Here is a 23,167-nt window from a genome sequence, read left to right on the forward strand (position 1 = left end):
AAATTGCCAGACGGTGGCGCTAACAGTAAGATGAAATATAAGTTCGTAGATGTCTTAAGGGCTGGACTCTCATCAAATGTGTGAAATTTTGAGAAGATAGGATTACCTGGATCAAGTAAAAGCAGCTTTTATTGCCACGAAAAATTACCAGACTTTGCGGCACCGTAGCGGCCACGCCCTTTGGCGAAAAGTTACAATATTCGGTGTGGGGCATGATCAACATCTTAAGGCTTGTCTGACCAATTTTCAACTGGATCCCTTCAAAGAGCTTGGCACAGTAGCTAAAAACGTAAAGTATGACATTTATTGTCACCACTAGGTGGCGCTATATATATAACAGAATTGTATCATATAGATGTTTTCAGGCCGTGACTATGAAGTTGCATGAGAAGTTTGAGATTTTTTGGAGCTTGTTCATGGGAGTTATTCAGCATTTTGTCTTTCTGGACAAATTAAATTTTAAAGGCAATATTTGATGCCCCGCCCCTGTCATATAGTATTTCGAAAAGTCAAGATATTTTGCCCAGTTGTTGTCTTGGGTCTTGAGATGACACATGGCAAGTTTGAAGTCAACTGGCTGAAAAATATTTGCAAAGGGGGAAAAAGTATGACCACAGTGAATGGGCCAAAATGGGCCAAAATTGGACATTCAAAAATTCATAGCTCACTTTCTGTACATTTTAGGAAATGGCTTCCACTGACTTTTTTGTGCGTCTCGGGGTGCTACACGTGCCTAGCAATTTTCGTAGCTCTAGGTCTGTTTGGTCCAAAACTTAATTATAGTGTTTCTTTTTTTTTTTTTTTTAATTTGGTCCCAATATTTTTAAACGCTTAAACATTTTCTTGTTTTGTGCCAAAACATAAATAACCGTTTGAATAATCGTGATTTCAACTCTTGCCAAAATAATCCTGATTATTATTTTTCCCCATAATCTAGCAGCCCTACGTCAAAGATCCATTTTTACTGGGCTGGCAGTGAATGAGTTAATACATTTAAAACACCATAAATCATGCTTTTTCTACTAATTACAGTCTCAAATATTCTCCAGTTTCGATACTGTAAAGGTATAGGATCGTATGCCGAGAAACATTTCTTGAGAGGTGCAATAGCGACTTCAAAATCCAGTCATATATTCAGATCAGTGAATGAATGTTTATTAAATTGACATATTTATCAATCCTTGATTTACCAATCCAGTGTGGGTCAAGAATAAGATGTTTAGGTGCCAAGTGTGGTGTGCTCGCAAAGGACAATGAGAAAATACTGTACTTTAACTGGTATAGTGATAGTCATGTGCCTTGATTTGGACAAGTTTCAGAAACATATTATTTATGATTATTTACTGCTTTTTACATTTGCTTAGCAGCCAAATCTCGTCACTTCACCTGTTCCTGTGGCCAAAGTTTCCAGGGACGTTATCTGCTGTTCATGGCTAGCTTGGATATTGTCCAACTGAGCTTCTAGATGTCCAGTTGATGCTCTAAATTCTGTGGAGAGTAATGTTCTGTGCTTTTTTAGCATAGCCTTTAGAATATCAATGACAGGCTGGTTAGCAGCGTCAATGTCCCCATTCCTTTACCTGATTCCTCATAGTTCTGCTGGTCATTTTGATAGGTCTATTGAAGTTCAAGGAAATATTAGCCATATTCTAACACTACGATGGTTATAGATAGTGAGTAAATAACAAAGTAGAAGTTATGAAGTCAGGAGCGCCAAGAAGAGCGACAAGTGCCGTCAGACAGGAAGTACCTTAATACCTACTAATTTTCAAAGAAAGTATTACATAATTCCACAAAACTATGCAACACTGCCAAAACAACAAATTACAAATAACAATAATTTGAATAGGCCTTTTTTTTTTTTGTCTTGGCACAATCAAAAAAATTCTTTTTGGTTTAGCAAAAGCCAGTTGCAAAACAGCACCTAAATTTATCAACATGTCAAACAGTCACTATCGGCCCTCCTGATACAGAATGTGTTGACCTGGCCTACTTCTAGAAGATGTCGTTTTGGACCAATAATATTAATTCTTCTATTTATTGTCTTGCCCGAAAAGAAAACAAACGGAATCCCAAATATAAATAATCCTAATTTAACAGGTAATTAAAATATACATAATTGGTTTTAAATTGTGAAACAACAGGATACAGCTAGAAAATAAAATAAAATTGTGAATGCATGTGTGGGTGTATGTGCACAGTATAATGGGGCAGAACGGTCAACAATTCAAACGAGCCACAGTAACCATTTGAACACTGTGAATTACTATATACACCAATAATAATATTTGTTATTGATTTGGCTCAGTTTGCTTAGACTGTTTAAATGCCACGATAATTTGTGATAGGTTCTTTTATTTTCTATTTCATTTTCTTTCCCTTTTTTTTTTTTTTTTCAACATATGGCTGCTAGCCAGAAACCAATTTGAACTGTGTTTGTTTACAGATTCGACATGTAGCTAGAGCGCAAGGCATGTATATTCATTACCACTAGCTCATGTCTGTGTGGGAGCCATATCATAGCCAGATTATGTCACATGGATTTGGTTATTATCATTTTTCTATGGATGCTTTTCAGAAATTGTTGAAAAGTTTCCGCAAGGCATGTAAAATTATGTGGAGAGCCAGATGTGGCCAATGGTCCTTAAGTTTGACGCATTTTATGTACTCACAGTGCTGTGTTTGACGACTGTATTTTTATAAAAAAAAGAAAAAAAGAAAAAAGACACCTGTTATAATACTAAGGTTGTTTACCAATAGGAGGGTTAAAGTAGAAGTCAACCTTAAACATTTCTTGACAATAATGTGTATGTGACCTCACTCGTCTAAACATGATATTCTGATGAATATTACATTTGTGAAATATGAGTTATGAAGAAAAATCCAGCCATTTTTATCCATCTCAGGGGGCGACCATTTTGCCACTTGCTATTGACTGAAGATGACATCAATGTTGCTCACAGCTCACCTGTTTTGATTGGTTGTTGCCTGAGACCTGAGGAACTGTGATGTCATTTTCACACGACAGCAAGTGGCAAAATGGCCGCCCCCTGCTTTTGCCGATTAACTCATATCCCACTAACGCAATATTAACCAGAATACCCTATTTAGTTAGACCGGTGAGGCTGCATAGAACATTATTATTGTAAAAAAAAAAAAAAAAGTTGGGTTGAATTCCCCATTTAAAAAAAGAAGTAAAAGCAAAAAAAGACATGATAAGAAGGTAAAGTAAGTTCATGTGGGAGATTTGTAATTTGTGGCTTCAGCTGGAAAAAAGTTAACTGAGGAAGTGAATACAAACCCACACGTGTTAAGCGTCTGCAGTCTTATCTGAAGTGCTGGTTGCAGGTGGAACAAGCTGCTTTGTGTCTCACACAGCAAGTGTTTGGCCTCTCTGGGTCATGTCAGTGGAGTGTAATCTTGGGACGAAGCACGCGCCCCCGTTCAGGCATCCATGAAGTGGAACATGCGGCTTAAACACCACCAGCCGAGTCTCTGGCTGTGAACTCCCTCCAAGCAAAACACCTCTTTTTTAATAGTTAAATGTGATCTGCACAGTACCAGAGTCCAAACCGTGGACCGCCGTCTGCAATGGCCCGGTAATAAAAACACAATGGATGATAGCCTACCCCCACCCCCCTCCCATCTTGTTCTGGAGAAAGTAATTGAGGCTAACTCAAGCATGGCACACATCCACAAAACACGGCACCTAGTCGACATGTTTTTGATTTATAACTAAGAGCTTAGAATTCATTAACACATGAACTCAAATGTGCACAGAACAATCCGTCATACAAGACTGATACTTCTTCTTTGGAATGAAAATGCTCCACTCCCGCTTCCAACTTTGGAGGCTGTGTTCTTAGAATTGTGCTGCACATCAAAATAATGTCCTGGTTATCATGTTTTTCCATGCTATCACTCTAATACGCTACACACACATTAAACAATCAGTCCCACTGCTGTCAAAGACGCTTAGTCTCCGCTGTTTTACAATGACTTGCACTGTGTGGCTGCTATTCACATTGGCTGTTAAATTGTTTAAATCCCGTGATGTAAAAGCAATTTACGTGCGAACACGGAGGTACTCGTGTGTAATAAAATTGGCTTCATTACCGAGATGTAATTTCTACGACCCAAATTGGGCTATTTATGTGATGAAAACAACGCTATGCGTAGCTTTTCTTAGATTCGGCCGGTGATTATTTCAACGTGAGAATAAAAGGTGCATTGTTTTGTTTTGTTTGGTCAAATAAAGATAATGCCTTCCAGTTTATGTGGAAATTCAGTCCCTGCTCAGTAGCTTCAGCACAATCAACATGACCGATTGACCACAAACCACATATAAATGTGAATCTTACATCTGCTTGCTGAAATCACACAAATCTGAGAGCTGGTGCCAAATTGTGCCAGGCAACGAGGGTGAAATGTGCCTGTGATGTGTCCTGCTAGATCAAAGTGCTTTCGCGGGCTCAAGCAGAGCAGCAAAGAGCAACAGCAGTGATTAAACCGGCTATTAATTAAACATATTCTTACGTGCGCTGCTTCTGCATTTTAAAGACGCGTGATGCAAACGTTCATTCTTGCCACAGTCTGTCCCTCTTTTCATCAGCAAGTCTCTTTGAGGATTATCTTTGGAGACGCCTCTGGGACGCATTTGGAGAGGAGACCCGCTGCAGAGACATTCCCAGAGAGGGAAATCGGGAAAACAAGACATGAGCAGCCGCTTGTGACATATTAATTCTCTCATTCAACTCTTTAAAGGCTGAAATATTCATCACAGGAGGAGGTGAAATTGTTTCCAAAATGACAACAAGCCAGACGCGCCAAGTTGAACTTAAGTTCTACAAATTTATTGTCATCCAAAAATAAAAGGTCAAGAGCCAGTGTTCTTACAAAAGGCACTTAATCTCTTTTGAATAAATGCATCCAAACACAACATCTGGTGAGAGCAAAGACGAACTTAAATTAAATATATTTACAATAAATAAACATTTGTACAGATTTATACATCGAATTGTGCTGCTTTGTAGAAGAAAAATCCCACAATTGCTTCCAACATCAGTCCACTGCACAGAACAATATGGCTAATAACAATACTGAACATTACGTGGAACTAAACATTTTTCATTGGCAAATATGGTTAAATGTATTTGCAAGTATGTTCGAACATATTTATTTATTTATTTATTTTTAAAGCATACATTTATAATATCTGCTCTATGCAGTCCCACTAGTCTGGTTAATATTGTCTTAGTGGAATCTGAGTTAAGCAGAAAAAAAATCCAGCAATTTTTAATCAATATCAGTCGAGTGAAAATGTCATCACAATTGCACTGGTCTCAGCTAACAAATTACAACCAATCACAGCTCAGCTTCAGAAAACAGGTGAGCTGAGATTGGTCATTGAGCAACTGTGATGTCATCTTCAGTCGGCAGCAAGTGGCAAAATTGCCGCCCTTCGAGATGGATAAAAATAGCTGGATTTTGCTGCCTAACTCATATTGCACAAATGTAATATTAATTAGGATGTCATGTTTAGACTAGTGAGGTCACATAAAACATATTATTGGTAAGTAATATTTATGGTTGACTTCCCCTTTAAGTAATCAACATTGTTTATTATTATTATTATTATTATGTCTGCAGTGCATGAGTTCTGTTCAGCATTCCATTCACAAAAAATAAAAATGACAGCAAAACAATGTTTACTTAATTTTCAAACATATTTTTGTAATTTAGATCAAATGCTAAAAAAAAAGCACATTTTTTACTTGAGCGTGGCTTTATGGGAAAAAAAGCTTTTAGCATTTAGCATCAAACATATTTGTAAATACATTTGAACGTACTTGCAACTATTTTTCAACATACTTATGAATACGTTCGAACGTATTTTCCAGTCAAAAATGCTTACTCCACATTGGTAGTTCTTCTGTAGAACATGTCCCTTTTTGCGCTGAATCCTGTTAGTGGGCCATCTTAACCTCAAACCCCCCAAAGGTGTCTTTTTAGCAGCTCCTTACGTGACACTGGCATGCTTGCATCAGACGTGAGTGGGACTGTCTGTGTGCAGGTCCGTCTTGGCCATGTGCAGAACCACGGCGGGCGATTTGTAATGGCAGTGGGTGCTGCCGCAGCTGACCCCGCTACACGGCTTTCTGCCGCTAGTTCGCTCCGTCAGCTTCCTGCTGCACAAGCCCTGCCACGTCTGCAAGGTCTTGGAGCTCCACACCCACACGCCGCTGGTGATGCCCACCACCAGAGACATGAAGATCTTCAGCATGAAGACGGCCACGGTGGGCACGGAGGCCTGCAGGGAGCAGTCGCCGCCATTGGCATCGAAGGAGCCGCACGTGGCCTGCAGGCCTCTCAGCTTCCAGTAGTCCATGTTGAGCCTCTCGTAGAAGTAGCAGACGATGACGCACGTGGCGGGCACCGTGTAGAGGATGGAGTAGATGCCGATTTTCACCATCAGCTTCTCCAACTTCTCCGTGTTGGTGCCCTCGGTTTTCATCACCTTGCGGATGTGGAAGAGCGCCACGAAGCCGGTGAGGATGAAGGACGTGCCGATGACCAGGTAGCACGAGAGGGGGATGAGGACGAACCCGGTGAGCGCCCCCGAGTCCATGCTGCCCACGTAGCACATGCCCGTCAGCTCGTCTCCGGCCACCTTCCTCATGGTGAGGATGACGATGGTCTTCAGCGCCGGGACGCCCCATGCCGCCATGTGAAAGTAGTTGCTGTGCGCCTCGATGGCCTCGTGACCCCATTTCTTCCCCGCCGCCAGGAACCAGGTGAGGGTGAGGATGACCCACCAGATGGAGGAGGCCATGCCGAAGTAGTAGAGGATGAGGAAGACGATGGTGCAGCCCGTGGACTCCAACCCCTCCTGGATGATGTATAGCTCGCCGTGCTCACGGTCGCAGGCGATATTCTCGGCGCCCGCCACCGAGCGGATGATGAACGCCACCGAGTAAACGTTGTAGCACATGGAGAGGAAGATGATGGGCCTTTCTGGGTACTGGAAGCGGTGCGGCTCCAGGAGGAAGGTGAGCACGGTGAAAGCGGTGGACACAAAGCACAGGATGGACCACACTGTCATCCAAATGAAGGCAAAGTCTTTGTCTCGCCTGGACCAGAACACGTCCACGGCGGGGGAGCAGCGCGGCGCACACGACTGACTCTTCTCCACGAACTGGAACTTGTCAGGGTTCTCGCATGAGCCGCCGCCGCCCCCCGAGGAGCGCCCGCCGCTGGCGCCGGCCTGCCGGGGGCGAGGGGGCACGGGGAGCATGCCCTCACCTTTCTTGCCCTCCGTTCTGGTCTCGTTCTCGGGGGCTTCCATGCACAGGGCGTTGGGGTCGTTCTTGGTGGGCAGCTTGGAGCAGTCGAGCGAGTCGGGCCAAGTGTAGCTGAACTTCTTCATGATGGGGGCGCATCTCTCCCGCGCCTGCTCGCACATGGGTCTGCAGGCAGGGATGGAGGTGGACACTTTGTCCGTGCACATGGGTGCGTAAAGGGAGCACAGGAAGAAGCGGAGATGCACGTCGCAGCCGTATGCCACCAGAGGGGCGAACTCATTCAGCTTGATGGCAGCCTCCTTCTGGTCGTCGTGGTCCATGAAGTTGGGCATGCGCGTCAGGTTGTAGCCGATGCCCTCACACATGGGGATGGTGATGGGCTCGCACTTGGCCGGTTTTCCTCGCTCCAGCTCGTACGAGCCGATCTCGAAGCTGGAGCCAGAAATCACCAGCAGGCACCACAGGAAAATCGCCACCTTCAGCGGACTACCATCCATGCTCATCGCGGAGGTCAAAAACAGAGTTCGGGTCATGTATACATGAATATATGAATGTAGCTGGATCCCCGTTATTCCCACTCCCCCATGCCGAAAGCTGGTCAGCCCGTTCAAGAAACACTAAATCACACAAACTCTTTCAAACGGAAAGTCACTTTAAAAAAAAGAACGAAGCAAAACGAGTCAAAATAAGTGAAGGGGAGTCCTTCACATGACCGTCAGCTCGGCAGCGCGAGGGGAGAAGAAGAAGGAGCAGCGGTCCGGGCTTCGGTAGCTTGTGCTGCCGCTTCCAGGCTCCCGCACACTGAGACCGGAGAGCCGCTGTGGAGGGCTCGTGTCTTGGGGGGGGGGGGGGGGCGGGGGAGTAGAGGAGGGGAGGGGGCGGGGGAGTAGTAGGACAGGGGAGGGGGCGTGAGTCGCTGCGTGCCTCTCACGTTTCAGCCGTGGCACCCCACGCGGGGGAAGACTGCACAGATGGCTGAAGGCGCTCAAATACTTCTGCTGTGACAATACTGTACACTGGCTAAATGAATATCTCAATTTTTACTATATATCTATCTATCTATCTATCTATCTATCTATCTATCTATCTATCTATCTATGATAATGATGTCTTATATCAATTGAAAAATAATTTCTCAAAATACACTTACAAGCTAACCAGCCCAGGGTGTCCCCCGCCTACTGCCCAGAGCCCGCTGAGAAGGGCGCCAGCTCTCCCCGCGACCCTTGTGAGGAATAAGCGGTCAAGAAGATGGATGGATATGGCACTTACAAGCCATAGAGAAGCAACATGGTGAAGAGCAGAGGACTATTGTTTCCATCTAGTGGTTGAATATGCAAAGCATGCATATGTCGCAGCTGTTGCAAGGAGCATTTGATCTTTCCTCAAACAGAGCAGGAACTCAAGGATTTTGGCCTCTTGCCCTGCAGCACTGAATTGACTGTCAAGTTCAGACTGTCTCTATTAGAACTCGGACTGTTTGCGGCAGTTTGACATGACACTGACTTATTGGTAGCATTTCATCAGCTGTGTTTTAGATAACTTTGAGGCTAAAGGCCACTGTTACTGTATGTGTAAGACCTGCGATACAGTTCTACTTCTTTCAAAGTTGTTGAGCTTATAGTTAATAGGGGGGAAATCACAACGTAACTTGTAAGAATGTCCTTAAAAGACACCCTTTGACTCCCAGAGATCAATAAAGTATTCTGATTGCATTCATTTTTGTACGTTTAACTTAAAATCAAGTTAAAACAAAAATACAATATAGTAATATGATCTATGCATCCCTACTAGTCTAAACACGGCATTTTGATTATTGCATTTGAATTAAGAAGCAAAATCCACCTGCTTTTTTATTTTTTATTTATTTATTTTTTTAATACATCTCAGGGGGTGGCCATTTTGCCACTTGCTGTCAACCGAAAATGACATCACAGTTGCTCAGGGCTCAACCAATCACGGCTCAGCTTGCGAATGTCACATGACCAAACGCAGAAAACCGGTGAGCCTTTAGAGTGAAGGTGCATCGAATATGATATTGTAAAGAATATGTTTGGGCTGACTTGAAAAAAATGTGGTTAAAAAATTATGTGGTTACCTGGAAACACAAAGTATTGTATATTTTAAAAAAAAAAAAAAAGCATGAAACTGTTTCTTAGAATCTCTTTCTAAGGGATAATGTGTCATTGGTTGTATAATACTCGACTATATTTAAGATGATGAGAGAGGGAATTAGTCTTATGAAGTGCAAACTGTTCTTGGGTTTTCTAGATAACAATTTGAGGGTGTGCTATTAATCGGCTATGGCATCGGGGAAGGGGGGGATTTTGATTCAAGTCTGATGCAGTCAAATCTGAAGTGAGTTCCCAACTTTGAGATGATATCTTTTTGTATGCTGGTGCAGAGACTTTTTGAAAATCAATTGAAACGGCTTTGACTGAATTTCCACAACAGCTCTGCAACTTTTTAAGAGTGCCTGTCAAAGATAAGAAGACATTTGAGAGTGCCATGCAGGAGACACCTGAGAGTATCCTTAAAAGGTCTCAGATCGTTATCGGGGTGTAATCAAATGCATGCTGTGAAACACATATCATGATTCATTAACATCCTAGCATTATTTGACTTTTTATTCATTGTATTGTTTGACTGCTGAAGCTGTTTTCGAGCTTTAGTTTCAGTCAGTCAGGAATGGACTGAGAGGGGTTGAAATGTCTGCAAAATTTAGGGCCCTATTTTTCGTGCCCAGCGCAAAACTATTGCTAACTGTGCACGTGGGTGGAGTTTTCTTTCTTTAGAGGTTTTGTAAAATTTGCCAACTTTGATTAGTCACAAAGTAACATGTTTTATCCTTGAATAGTAACTTTATTCAGACTACTGTAGCAATAAGTCAAATTAAAATGGCAACCATTATTAATGCATTGCAGGCACCACTGCTCCCCAGTTATGAAACAACATGGTTTTATCCTTTTTCCCGTCATCAGTGTAAACAGCTCAAAAGTCAGCTGGATTGGTCTCCAACCCCACGTTACCCTGCCCAGGAATGTAAAAAAAAAAAAAAAAAAAAAAAAAATGCTATAAGAAATGGATTGCTGTATAGATGTGTTGGACCATTTTTGTGTGTGCACCAAATTCCAACAGTCCTGTCATCAGTATGATGTCGCCCAGCTGAGCGAACCACTACAAGTTCTACTTTCTGTTTCCCTTTGTTTCCAGACGTGTAACTGTAATGCCAAACTAAGCTAACCGTTGTAAGGTCATCTGACCACAGAAGTGAGAGTGGCATTGATTTTGTGCGTTTGAGCACATTTTCCCAAACAAAAATAATCTCTGAATATGTAGTGATGGCCAAATGAACAACCGAGTTATTCTCTGTGTTCCAGAGGTAACAACCATTAAAAAAAGAAATCACTGACACCATGTGGCTGATTAGTTAGAGAGACACGAGGTCTGACCGCACGACATTCTGATCCTGGAGGTCCATTGTGATTTTTTCCCCACTTAATTGTATTATTTCTTATTGACCTTAACAGTATAAATGGGTAAAAGGAAATGAATAGCAACTAAATGTTTTGATTTAGTCCTTCTTTCTGGCTTGATTTTCTTTTTTCAAGGTCAATTCTATTTAGTTTGCTCTCCAGCGGAGGTAATAGTATAGTATAATGGTTGAATATGCACTACTTTGTTTTCCGACTCTTTCGCTCTATTATAATACAGCCGCATGTAAAGTCTTTGTATGTTTTGTAATAACCGCCTTCCACGTAGAACCGGCATCTTTAATTTCACACATTCATCAAACGAGCCGATGAAGTGTGGGCCTTGTAATTACAGTACTACCTCTTACTTATTGCTTATCATATATCAGGAACAAAGCTATAAACATCCAATGGAAAACAATGCATGAGAATACGATCTCAGTCTGAGATTGTTTTGGATGTAATGAGAGAGCAATTCATCACAAGCGGCGCAGTGCCTGTGGTGAACTGCCGAGGCTTGGATCACACATTTCGGTCTTTGCTCATGTTGTGTTGGGATAATCTGTAAATTATGCGGTGCCACGGGAGCGTGTAAATCAGCAGCTGTTTATTCTAATTATGACTGGGGCCCGTAGAGTTTAGTCAAGTCATTCAACTCGATTTGAATTTGCAAGCAGCAAACTAAACTTCTTGTCTGACATTCCCTCTTATATAATTTTGTTGCACTATTAGGAGAATGGCAGCAAATCATTCCCTTTGCTCACCTATGTTCATCGTCCAGGAAATAACACCATTTAGAGCTTGTGTTTGGTCATTTAAACATGATGAAGTTAGTGAATTAATGTGCACATTGATACTTGACTCAAAATGACACTGGTGCCAGAAATGGTAGAGCCTGTTAATTTAAACTGGGGGGAAAAGGGGAAAAAAAAAGTGAAATATGGCTTCAACATCTGGAAAATCACAATAAAATCAAAGCATCATTGTAAAACAAATTGACAAGTGACTACTGGGTGACGATATAAAATAAGCATAAAATTGTGAAAAAATATGCAACTCAAAAAAAAAAAAGCTACACTGCAAGCTCTATGTTACATTACCTGCACAGTCATTGAGCTGCATCACAATTAAACAACCAACAAATTTGTAAAGCGATAGTTACTCACACATGGGAAGTGTGAAATTCATATATACATCGTACAACAACTTGCTGAAAATAGACATTAAATGGTGGGCAAAGGTTGTGTACTACCAGACCTTTCCTAAAGCTCCATCCATTTTTTTATACAGCGTACACAGAGAACCGCACTGCACCACAGTGCTGCGTGCAAGATCTAATATTTTGAATCTCTTTGTAGCTAAATGAGGAAACTAAAATACTAGCTACAGTTGGCAGGGCAAGGCAAGTTTATATGTATTTGCACATCATAGCAAACACACAATTCAAAAACAGAATACAATGACAAAGGGGAGAAGAAACACAACAAGAACATTTTAAAGGGAACAATATTACCAACAAAAGTAGTAGAACTCACAGGAGCTGTAAAATAAGGAGTAAAAGTAGCAAAAGTTGAAGTTCAGAGTTGGAGTGAAAACGGTGTTCTAATCAAAGGCAGCAGTAAACAGGTGCGTCTTCATCCTTGATTTAAAAGAACTTGCTTAGACTCTTAGTTATTTTATCCTGGACTACACACGGTTTCTGATGTAAAGTATTTTTGGGCCGAAACCCTTCTGGGCATTTTGAAATACTTGAAGTATCTCAAAATCAGTTCTCAGAGACGGGGATCCACTGCGAAGAGAACTGGGGGATGTGGTTCCCTTTCTTGAACTTAGTGAGGACTCGACCAGTAAATCAGCTACAGTTGCCTGACTGACTTTAGAAAGAGCAGTAAAAATACTGTTACAGTAGTTAGCTTGTCTAAAGGGTAAATTCAGGTCGTGCTGCACTATTAGTTCTTTCATCCTAGAAATCTTCATAAGATGAAAATGAGGTGGGTTTATAATTTTTTAATTGTGGTTTTTAAAGTTCAGGTCTGAATCCGTAACAACATGCAGATTTCTGTCCTGATTTGAGGTTATCACCTTTAACGATAGAGTTTTAATTCCTCAATGGGTCCAATAACAACTACTGCAGTTCTTTTTCTGTATAACTGAAGAAAATTAAGTCACATCCACTCGGTAATTTGTTCGAAACATTCACACACTGCTTGTGCCATGATCTCTTGAGAAGATTGAAATGTGCCTTTTGTATTGTTATAGTAATTTATTTGGTTATCTGAGCATGTGGATGTTAAACAGAAAAAGGCCCCAGGATGGAGCCTTGAGGTATTCCTAATATAATTTTGGCAAACTCAGATTTAAAGCTACCTATTGTCAGTACAGTGCAGTTCAGTTCATTCAAAGAGACTTAGCCTGAAATGTCAAAGCTATTATAAATTCATACTGGCCTCATTCCAGTGAAATGGCAGTTTATCGTTTCACCAACCTGATGGTCATAGTTTATCCGGCAAACCAAATGTTTGTCTGACTACTTCTTTAAGTGCAGATCAACCCCCCCCCCCCCCCGGTAGCCTACTTCTAACAGACCTTATTTAATTCAACTGTACCCAGAGCAGTGCCATGTCTCAACTGCAGGATGTTTATTCATACTTGGGAATATGAAAACTGAATGTCAACACTTTCTCTCGTTCAGCTGAACCTCACAAGTATTCACTGTAAATTGGTCCTGGATGTTAGGTGCCGATGAGAGCAACACATTCCTCTGACTTTGCCCCAAAATAAATGAGCTCTACTCCTGCGTGGCTGACAATTTTCTTCAGAGGATGCATTTGGTCAAAGGTCATAAGGCTAATTCAATCACGGCATGATATGTGATATACTGTAAAGATTTTCTTGTGAGTGTTTGCAGCAGTTATCATCTCCCCTTTGTTTTTAAATGTCTCTGACTAAAATGTAGTCGTCTCTCGCGTGTCCTTTGGGAGCAATACCGCTGAAAGCAATACGGCTGCATGGTCATGGATCCATATTGGAGAGGGGCGGAGCTGTTTTGAATGGCTGAAGATTTGTGCTGAGGGGAAGAAAGGTCAGATAATGTGGAAAGATTTAAAGTGTTTTACTGAAAGAGAGCCGAGACGATGAAAGCTTAAATTGTTGCATGACAGAAAATAAAGTTTCGTATAACGGAGAGCTAAGAAAATGTTCTTTTCCACTATTTCAGAATGTAAATCCTCTGCAGGTGTTGTGCAAACTTAAATGGTTGTATTTCATTGTATGTTGGAGCAAATCTAGTGAATGATTCTGAGCCAGGGTGAGAATGACGACAGTTGGAATGAGGTAGGACGTTGCGAGCGACGTTGACATGTTTAAAGGATTGGACACAGCAGTTGCTGTTGTCATTGTGCCTTTCCAAGACATTTCAATCAGTTCATGCGGGCTGCACAATGTCAGAACAGCGTAACTGGAGTTCCACCCAAATTTTTAAATGTTTCGCTGGTGAGCTCTTTTTCAAATCAGCACAATAATATGTTATATGCAGCTCCACTTGTCTAAATGTGGTATTTTGGTTAATATTGTGTTCGTGAAATATGAGTTAAGCAACAAAATTCAGCCATTTTTATCCATCTGAGGGGGTGGCCATTTTGCCACTTGCTGTCGACTGATGATGACATCAATGTTGCTTAGGTCAGGTAACAACCAATCACAGAGCAGTTTCAGAAAACAGGTGAGCTGTGATTGGTCGTTGCCTGAGCCCTGAGGAACTGTGATGTCATTTTCATTCAACAGCAAGTGTGACAAAATGGCCGCCCCCCGAGATGGATAAAAATGGCTGGATTTTTGCTTCATAATTCATATTCCACAAATGTAATCAGAATGTCATGTTTAGACTCGTGAGGTCACATAGAACATATTATTATCAAGAAAATATTTAGGTTGATGATTGTTAAAAGTGTAAGCATGTCCATGGTAATGGTAATCTTTTTTTTTTCTTTTTTTTTTAATCAAGTTTATGCTGTGGGTGAATCTTCTTTAAAAATGCAAAGAAAAAAACAACAACTTCAAAATGTGCTCCAAATCAGACGGGATTAGGCACCAAAACCTCCTACGAGTCTGTCTAAACAGGATTATTTGTTTTGGGTTGATTTCAGTCGTATGAAGGTAAAACTCCTGAAAACTCCACAGATTGGACTTCTTTACCTTATTCTGACTCTGAGGCAGCACTGCTAATCACTGTGCTGTCTATACACGTCTGCGATCAGCTGGCAACCAGTCCGGGGTGTCCCCCGCCTACTGCCCAGAGCCAGCTGAGATAGGCGCCAGCACCCCCCGCGGCCCTTGTGAGGAATAAGCGGTCAAGAAAATGGATGGATGGATGGATGGATGTCTATACACCTTGACATGTTCCATAAAAGTCCAGTTTCAGTTTAAAGTCTGCATAACATTTTGTGTAACTCTAACTACGCAGTAAATAAATGAACAGTATTATTTGGAACTTTTATAAATACATTTGGGAAATGTTCCGCCATATGACAGGATTGATATCGCTGGTATATCTCAATGGTGACTTTCTGTGAAGCTGGAGCCAGTATGTATGAGGTTTATCACTGGGAGTGACAGCTGATGTTTGCGGTCTCTTTGCCAGCTGGCATCTACACCTTGTCATCCTTCATTTGAGAGGGAATATGTTCACGGTTGTAGATTTTATACAACCAGGATTTGGGGGAGCTATCACCCCTCAACGAGTTTAAATAACCCCATCACTGATCACCGATCCAATCAAAAGATGGAGCAATCTTTTATGCAACACAAACAACAAAAGTGCATCGAGAGACCTGTAATACTAACGAGAAAGCCATTACACCTGCTGAAGTGCTGTGGGGGATTGATACTGTTTGAGCTGACAATGTCTCTGATACCACTGAGATTGGTTGTCAAACTTAAACATCAATACGTTTGATACTTGGGGTTGACATAAAGTAGGTAGTCTAACTAAAATCTAGTCTACCTTTGGTCAGTAGAATATGTCGGAATGCCTATTAAGGCTTAACGTGATCTACTAAATTCCCAAACACAGTAAACTGGACTTGCCCTAGCGCGAAAATGAAGATGAACCATTTTTTATGCCAAGTGCATGGGCGCTTGTCTACAAAAATAGGGCCCAAGTGTATATGCAGACGTGGTACCTTCCGTCAGTGACGATGCCCACCTTTCGTCGAGTGCTAAACGACGCAAAGTCTTGAAAAAAATAACATACTGAGTACTGACTGAAGTGAGTACAGAAAGTACATCTCTCATTCCACATTTGTGTGGATCTGGTCTTAGCGTATAAAATACCATGGGATACCATGGGAACAGCTTGCTTGCTGGTCCTCCACAAGCCAGGCAAGACAGCTGTGCAGTCTTGAGTCCATATCTGAGGAGCCGCCTTGAAAGAGGTCAGCTCTTTCAATCTCACACTGGCTGCTAAATCAATCACATGTCACGCCCACGAATAGCAGGCCAATAAGATCAATTAACACTGAAATAGTCCAAATCTGTGCCCTTCTACTGCTCGTCACCACCTCCCGGGACATGGCCCTCGCTTGTGTGAGACATGAGACGACACCGCCAGCCGCATAGAACCCCTATCAATCTATAGCTGCATAACTTCAGCCTGCACTCACGCACACAAACAGCTTAGTGCCTATTTATACATCACATCCTGGCAACGCACATGAGAAAACAAGCCCCCTGCACTATCAGCGTATCCAGTGTTGTCTGGCCCTCACCGCTCTGTCCCCGTCTGATGTCGGAGAGGGCAGGAACATAAGATAGCTGCTTAGGATAGCTGAAAGATGGCTGCTTTAGATAGCTGGAGATACCAAAACAACTTGATTATGCGTTTGGCGGCAGGGAGCAGTTGTTCATATTCCAGACGTTGTGTTCCCTGAAGACATTCCACTGCGTGTAATTCTGCCTGTTAGTGTTGTGTTATCAAATCGTTATCTATGTGAGATAGGGACAATGGAGTCTGTTTCCACTCTGCCTTGAATGGGTGGTGCTTCACTGTAAAATAAAAATTAAATGCTTTTGTTTTTTTGGTTTGTGCTGTGTTTACAACCGTGTGACTCCCCAAATAACAATTTTTCCATATGAAATGGGCTCTTTGAACAGCTCGACTACTTCCTGAACTTCACAAAACTCCTTTGTTTCCTGTCTTTCATGATTGGATGAACTGATTAATCCAGGTGTGTCTGCCATTGTCGTTGTGGTTACTGAGGGTCAGGCACACCTGGATTAATCAGCTTGTCCACTCATAAAGACAGGAAATGAAGGAGTGGTATTGAGTTCAGGAAGTAGTGGATTTGTGCAAAGAGCCCATTATTCCAAATATGACATTTTGCACTGCACTATTATTACTGTAAAAAAAAAAAAAAAAAGTGTAATATTGACCTTCAACTTGGGAGACAGCCACTCTACCACATGAGCCATGCCACTCTTGCTGTTTGCCATTATATTGCATTGCTTGAGTGTCTAAAATGTGACCCAAAAATGGGCTCTTGGAGGTATAAGGATTCCACCTGACACCACCATTAAACTAACACGCAGTGCAAAAAGTCACAGTGTCTGTCACCCAACCTGCAGGTTGTGGGTTTGTTCTTTTGTTTTGTGTGCTTTTATTTTTTAAATAAATTGGTAAAATGTACTTGGAATTTTGGAATAAAAAAAAAAAAAATCCTTTACTATGTTGTTGTTTTTTCTCCAAGTAAATATTACAGGTACAATTTTTTTCTTTTTCTTTCTTTTTTTTTTTAAACAGTGTACAGCAATGAAGGTTAATCTAATTAGGTAAATTTAATTAGTGTTGAAAAAAAAAGAAGAACAAAATAATAGCTAAATGTGACCCAAGAGGAGGGTGATCACATGTATGATGAAAATTTAATTTTGAGTAATTACTTTAAAAAAATAATAATTTCATTTTCTATAATATTATTTATACTGTTGTTTATATGGATGCTGATGTCAACATGTTTTTGTTGTTGCCTTAATATGGTAGGAATATATATTTTTTGTAATTTAAGATAAGGAGGAAGTAGTTGGTTTAGCACTTCCAGGTCAGGACATGTGCAGAGGCGGAACGTTGCTACCGTTCTTCAGACAAAATCTGGGTAGAGAGCAAGGCACATCGTCTTCACTTGTCTCTGTTTTCTACCTGCAAATACAGGTGACCTTTTTGTTACTGTGGTACACATTCCTGGACCCGTAACAAAAACATGCGAGTGGTGTTCATGTTTGTGATCTCGCCAGAAAGTTTGGTTTATCTAACTCTACCATTGCACTGTTGTTGTAATAATAATAATAATAATAATAATAATAATGACGACAACAACAACAACAACAACAATAATAATAATAATAATAAATCACATTTGTTTCCTCAACATCCAAAGAAACTTGACACTGGTGCACCAAAATAACGGAGTAGTCGCGGGGGCAGCGAAGAAGTCAGGAGTCCCCCACTGTCCTTTTGTAAAGTTGACATTGGTGTTTACAGCACCAAAAGAGAGGTGAGTTTCAACTTCAGCCAGAGTACAAGAGTATGCAGTTGATAGTGAGGCTAGTGTTGTTAGTGAGGCTTTGTGGTCGTAATATTTCCCCAGTAAATGCTCACGATCCCTTCTGTGCATTTTATCTTGCTGTCTTTTACTATGCGTGACTACACATCCTTGTTGACATTCACTATGGATCTAAGTTAACATTGTCAAAGCATGCAATACTATTTGAGAAATGCTAAGATAATTCACAGCTATTTGCAGGCCAACAGTTTTATTTCTTAATAAAGTGTGTTTCACTTATAGTATTGTACTGTATTTAACCACACATTAATCAAAACAAAACAAAGACAACTTTGATCTGGAACAGATAAATTACATTTCCACTCCAATGTTTGTGAACCTTGTCACGAATGAAATTCAAATTGTGAACCCATGTTCCACTGTAGTGCCAAAGCCAAGCGAGTCCTTGATCGAGCTGGTACCTCACATGCTCACAGACTAACGTTTTAATCAAAAGAAAATAAATCATCTCTGAAAAGGAAACACAAAGGAGTCAAATGACAAAATCATTAGGACAAAGAAAAGACTGACTCTGTTTTAAAGCATTGCCTCAACAAGTTGGCACCGCCAATTTTAGCCCCCTTGGTTCAAGGAGGGAGCCCCCACCGACGTGGGGTCATGTTACAACAAGACATCTGTGAAGTTCACTCGCTCTCTCGCATGCTTTCCTGTCTTGTTAGCACTGTAACTTTTTGCTTTATAATTGTGCGTGGCACCGTACTGCATCCTCATGTTTATATTGTGGTTACCTAGATTATATGAGAGTCAAAATTAATATGAGTAGGTCTCAGTATGATGCAATACAGTTGTTCAAACAGTGTACTTGATTAATCTCAAAACATACAAAATCAACAAGGTCCAAAACAACATTCAATGTAACAATTAACTACTCAAGACAGCCATACGACATGGAATGGATAAAGAATTGACAAGGACTAAATGAAAGCAGGGAATTAAATACACACAAGATGAAGAGACATGGAGACACCTAGACAAGATCGGCATGAAAAGCACAGGTGGACACGATAAAAATTGACGAGATGGACAATGACAACAGAGACACAAGGAAGACGTGACTGAAACCTAAGCAAAAGAAAAAGCAACAAACGCGGACCATGACACAACACACTGCCATCAACATAAAATACAGATGTGATCTATTTTTGGGAAGTGAAGACTTTCAGCATTTTTGCTTAGATGTTTTGTTTCTTGTGTGACATTGTTATTGTTTTGGTTTATTGGTATTTTGGTCATTGTTTTGGCCAAGTGCTCCTTCTAATTCTAATCTGTAGAACAGGATATGGAAGCGGTCTCATGTTGTCACAGTTGACACTGTTGAGTGTTGATCAGTTGCAGATCTGTGCCCGACATGTTACCTTCCTCCTTATCTTGATTCCTGTGTTATCTCTTGTTTTATTAACACCGTCGGCCTCCAGCATGGCAACAGGAAGTTGTAGCCTGCAGGCGTGTTTAGACCAGAGCGAGATCTTGCACACACGCACACACACTGAGCAAAAAATGACAGTGTTTGACTCTTGTTGGGCTTCAAATCAATTTGTTCATCTGCATTTCATCTTATGATTGTCCTTTAATCCCGCTAATCTGCATATCCACTTTCTTGGGGACTCTGTTGGGAAATGGAACATGTGCAGGCCAAGCAGTCATTATTCTTTTTTTTTTTTTTTTTTTAACACATTGACTCATTTAGCAAGCCAGCCAAGTGTGTATATCTTTCCAGGAGAAGTGAGAGACTATCGCAGTCAGCCTGATGATGAAGCACAAATATCTCCAAGCATTTGCCACGTGTCTGATTACAGACTGGCAGCCCAACTCCATCGGAACACCCCCCCGTCCATTTGTCATGTTTTCATGTGTTTTACAATTTCGATTACATACTGCCAGCTGTAGAGAAGTGGAGATAGGGAGTGTGTGAGCGAATGTCGTAGAGAGTGACATATGTTCCGCAGGGTTGAGTGAAGGAGAACACATGCTGTCCTTAGAGAGATCTTACAATGAAGTGCATGTGAAACAAAGCTGGGAAGGCCCAAGCACACAATGAGAGGAGATATATTCAGAGTGGGTAGTTAGAGGACAAGTGGAGGAATATCAACTATCTTTGACCCTGCATTGCCCTCTGACAAACACTGCCCACCCTGTAAGCACCCTCACTGTAAGTCCGACAAGTCCTATTTATAAGCTGTGGATGGATGAGCAAATCAGGTGGAAAGAGTCCCCATTGGAAGGGTGAGCGCATGTGTTAATGTGTGTTTACTTCGATCTTTGTGGAGACCGTTTCGACTCCTTAGTCCTACAAACAGCCAGGGGCCTCATTTATAAAGCTTGCGTACGATCAAAATGAGGGCAAAACTCCACGTACGAACATTTCTGCGCCAAAGGTGGTATTTATAGAAAACAAACTGAACGTGAAACTTTACGCACTGCCACGTCAAGTCTGGACCTACCGTACGCAATCCGCACATTCTGTAGACATGGGAAAACAGTGACACAATCAGTTTTGTGGTGCATTTCTATTCCTCAAACGACATGTATGCTGGATGTTGGGTCACATATATTGTTTGTTTTGCTCCAGAGTTGCTCGGATGTCACAAGCGCGCAGTGGGGTGGAAAGCTGCATGCGAATGAACATTTTAAATGCTCGTTTTCTCTCATTGATCACCTATCTTGAAAAAGCCTCATGCAACAAATCATATTAATGACAACTATGTAGACACATACTGCACGCATTACATCATCGCGCCGCGCAAATATGCCCCAATAGTAACTTCACCCGCCCGCGCCGCGCAATTGCCATTAAAGGCTGAATAAAACGCACAAGACACAAGACAATAAGGATTGAAAAAATAGCTAGAAAAATAGTCTGGTGCAAGCATCTTTGCTAGGGGACACTTAGCCATTTTCAACAGTAAGAACATATTTTGTCTAGAATTCTGTGATAACTTCATTATTCTTCATGAACAATTAATACATTTAAAAAAACTAATTTTGCCACTTGCTGTCGACTGAAGATGACATCGCCTGTGCTGAGGAAACAGGAAATGACCAATCATGGCTCTGTTTGCTGACCAAACCCCCCCAAAAAGGTGAGCCGTGATTGGTCACTACCGATTTACTCAGTACAGGTGATGTCTCGACAGTAAGTGGAAAATGTGTTTTTAAAGGTATTGTACATGAGAAACAATGAAGTTATCAAATTAATTCTGGACAAAATGTTACATTTTTACTGTGGAAAATGACTCAATGAGTCAAGTATCCATTTTAAAGACACTAAAACAATCTGTGGTTAACGGGAGGTAAATTGTCCTGTTTTAGTTACAGTACTCATTTCCATTGACAATAGCATTTGATGAGTAAATTGCCCCCACAATAGGTCTCAAAATGGTTGTTTATAAATCATTACAACTCTACGTGAAGGCCAGAAGCATGCACAAGTATGTTACAATTAGGGATGTTCAATACCACTTTTTTTCAGACCGATACCGATACTCAGACCCTCAGTACTCACCGATACCGATACCAACTGCCGATACCAGTAGTACATTTTGACAAATAAAAAAAAGCACTAAAAGATATTTTTAAACAAATATATTTCCTTTAATTTTGACAAAAAAAAAAAAGAACAGCACAGTCCCTCTTCAATAGTCTTAACGCTCAAAATAAAACACAAAAAATGCTCTTTTAGTTTAAGATTCAGAATTTTGAAGTATTTCCAAACCGGTGAAGTTTTGGTGAAAAACTGCTGCAAGCTAGCGCCAGTTCCAGGCAAGGAGGACTCACTTAACGTCTTCCCCCTCTGCCATCGGTCGCTTGTACTCGTCTGCGTCACGAGTACTCGAGTACTTGAAAAAAGGCAGGTATCGGCCCGATACCACTCGCCCATCCCTCGTTACAATTATTCATGAATGGCATACATTATAGGCAAACATTTTTGAATATGTTAAGACTTAGGTCCAAGTTAGTTTTTTTTTTCTTTTTTTCTGTGGGAGTGGAAGTGGGGTGGCGTTCATAAGTCTCATCCAGTACATATAATGACACTGGTAGAGACGGTTAGTGTATTTCAAATGTATATAATATAGTGATGTCCTCAAGGTTACTGCAGTAAACATGACCAAGCCAAACCTATCAATGGTTGCTCTCTCATGGCAAGAGAGGGTGAGGAGGATGTTTGCACTAGTGTGTGTACCCCCAAGAATGTTCCCCAAGAATGACTAAGCCTCTGTGTAAATGTTTTTGCTACCACACACCCACCATGCGAACGTCACACTTCATCTTCCTATGCCATACAGGAAGTATTGTGTCAGATTAACATTCAGGATGTGACCCCTAAAATTCAGTCTGGAATAGAAAATGTGATTTTTGTTTCTGAGTTTGCATTCATGTACAACTTGCTGACTACAGATTTTTGATAAGTAGGTGAACGTTATGCTTCCAAGGACATTTCCCATAATTGTTTGACGATTCAACACTCACACTCATCATTATGATGTAAGACCTGACACGGGAGGGTTGCATTATTTCAATACAATTACTAGTAGTTACCTGCAAAACAAACAAAAAAACAAACAAACAAACAAACAAACAAACTAGATAGATAGATAGATAGATAGATACTTCGTCCCATGACGGAAAACTAAATGTACATTGAAACACTGTGGGATGAAGTAATAGATGTAGGACAAGACAACATCAGTAAGCTAAGCTAATGTTCGACAGCTAATATGCTCATCCATCATGACACAGTATTGTCTTTCGGCCCAGGCACACTCACACTTTCAGGCTTTTC

The 23,167-nt window shown here is 41.1% G+C and overlaps 1 protein-coding gene across 1 annotated transcript; it reads right to left on the reverse strand.

The window, feature by feature from the left end:
• Positions 1-4,831: 4,831 nt before the first annotated feature.
• Positions 4,832-8,118, reverse strand: fzd9b (frizzled class receptor 9b). Its single transcript, XM_077541770.1, has one exon. The coding sequence runs from the start codon at positions 7,832-7,834 to the stop codon at positions 6,044-6,046; it is 1,791 nt and encodes a 596-aa protein (XP_077397896.1). The 5' UTR covers positions 7,835-8,118; the 3' UTR covers positions 4,832-6,043.
• Between the last annotated feature and the right edge of the window lie 15,049 nt (positions 8,119-23,167).

Source organism: Festucalex cinctus, chromosome 13, assembly GCF_051991245.1.
Source record: "Festucalex cinctus isolate MCC-2025b chromosome 13, RoL_Fcin_1.0, whole genome shotgun sequence".
In the NCBI taxonomy this organism is placed as follows: Eukaryota; Metazoa; Chordata; class Actinopteri; order Syngnathiformes; family Syngnathidae; genus Festucalex; species Festucalex cinctus.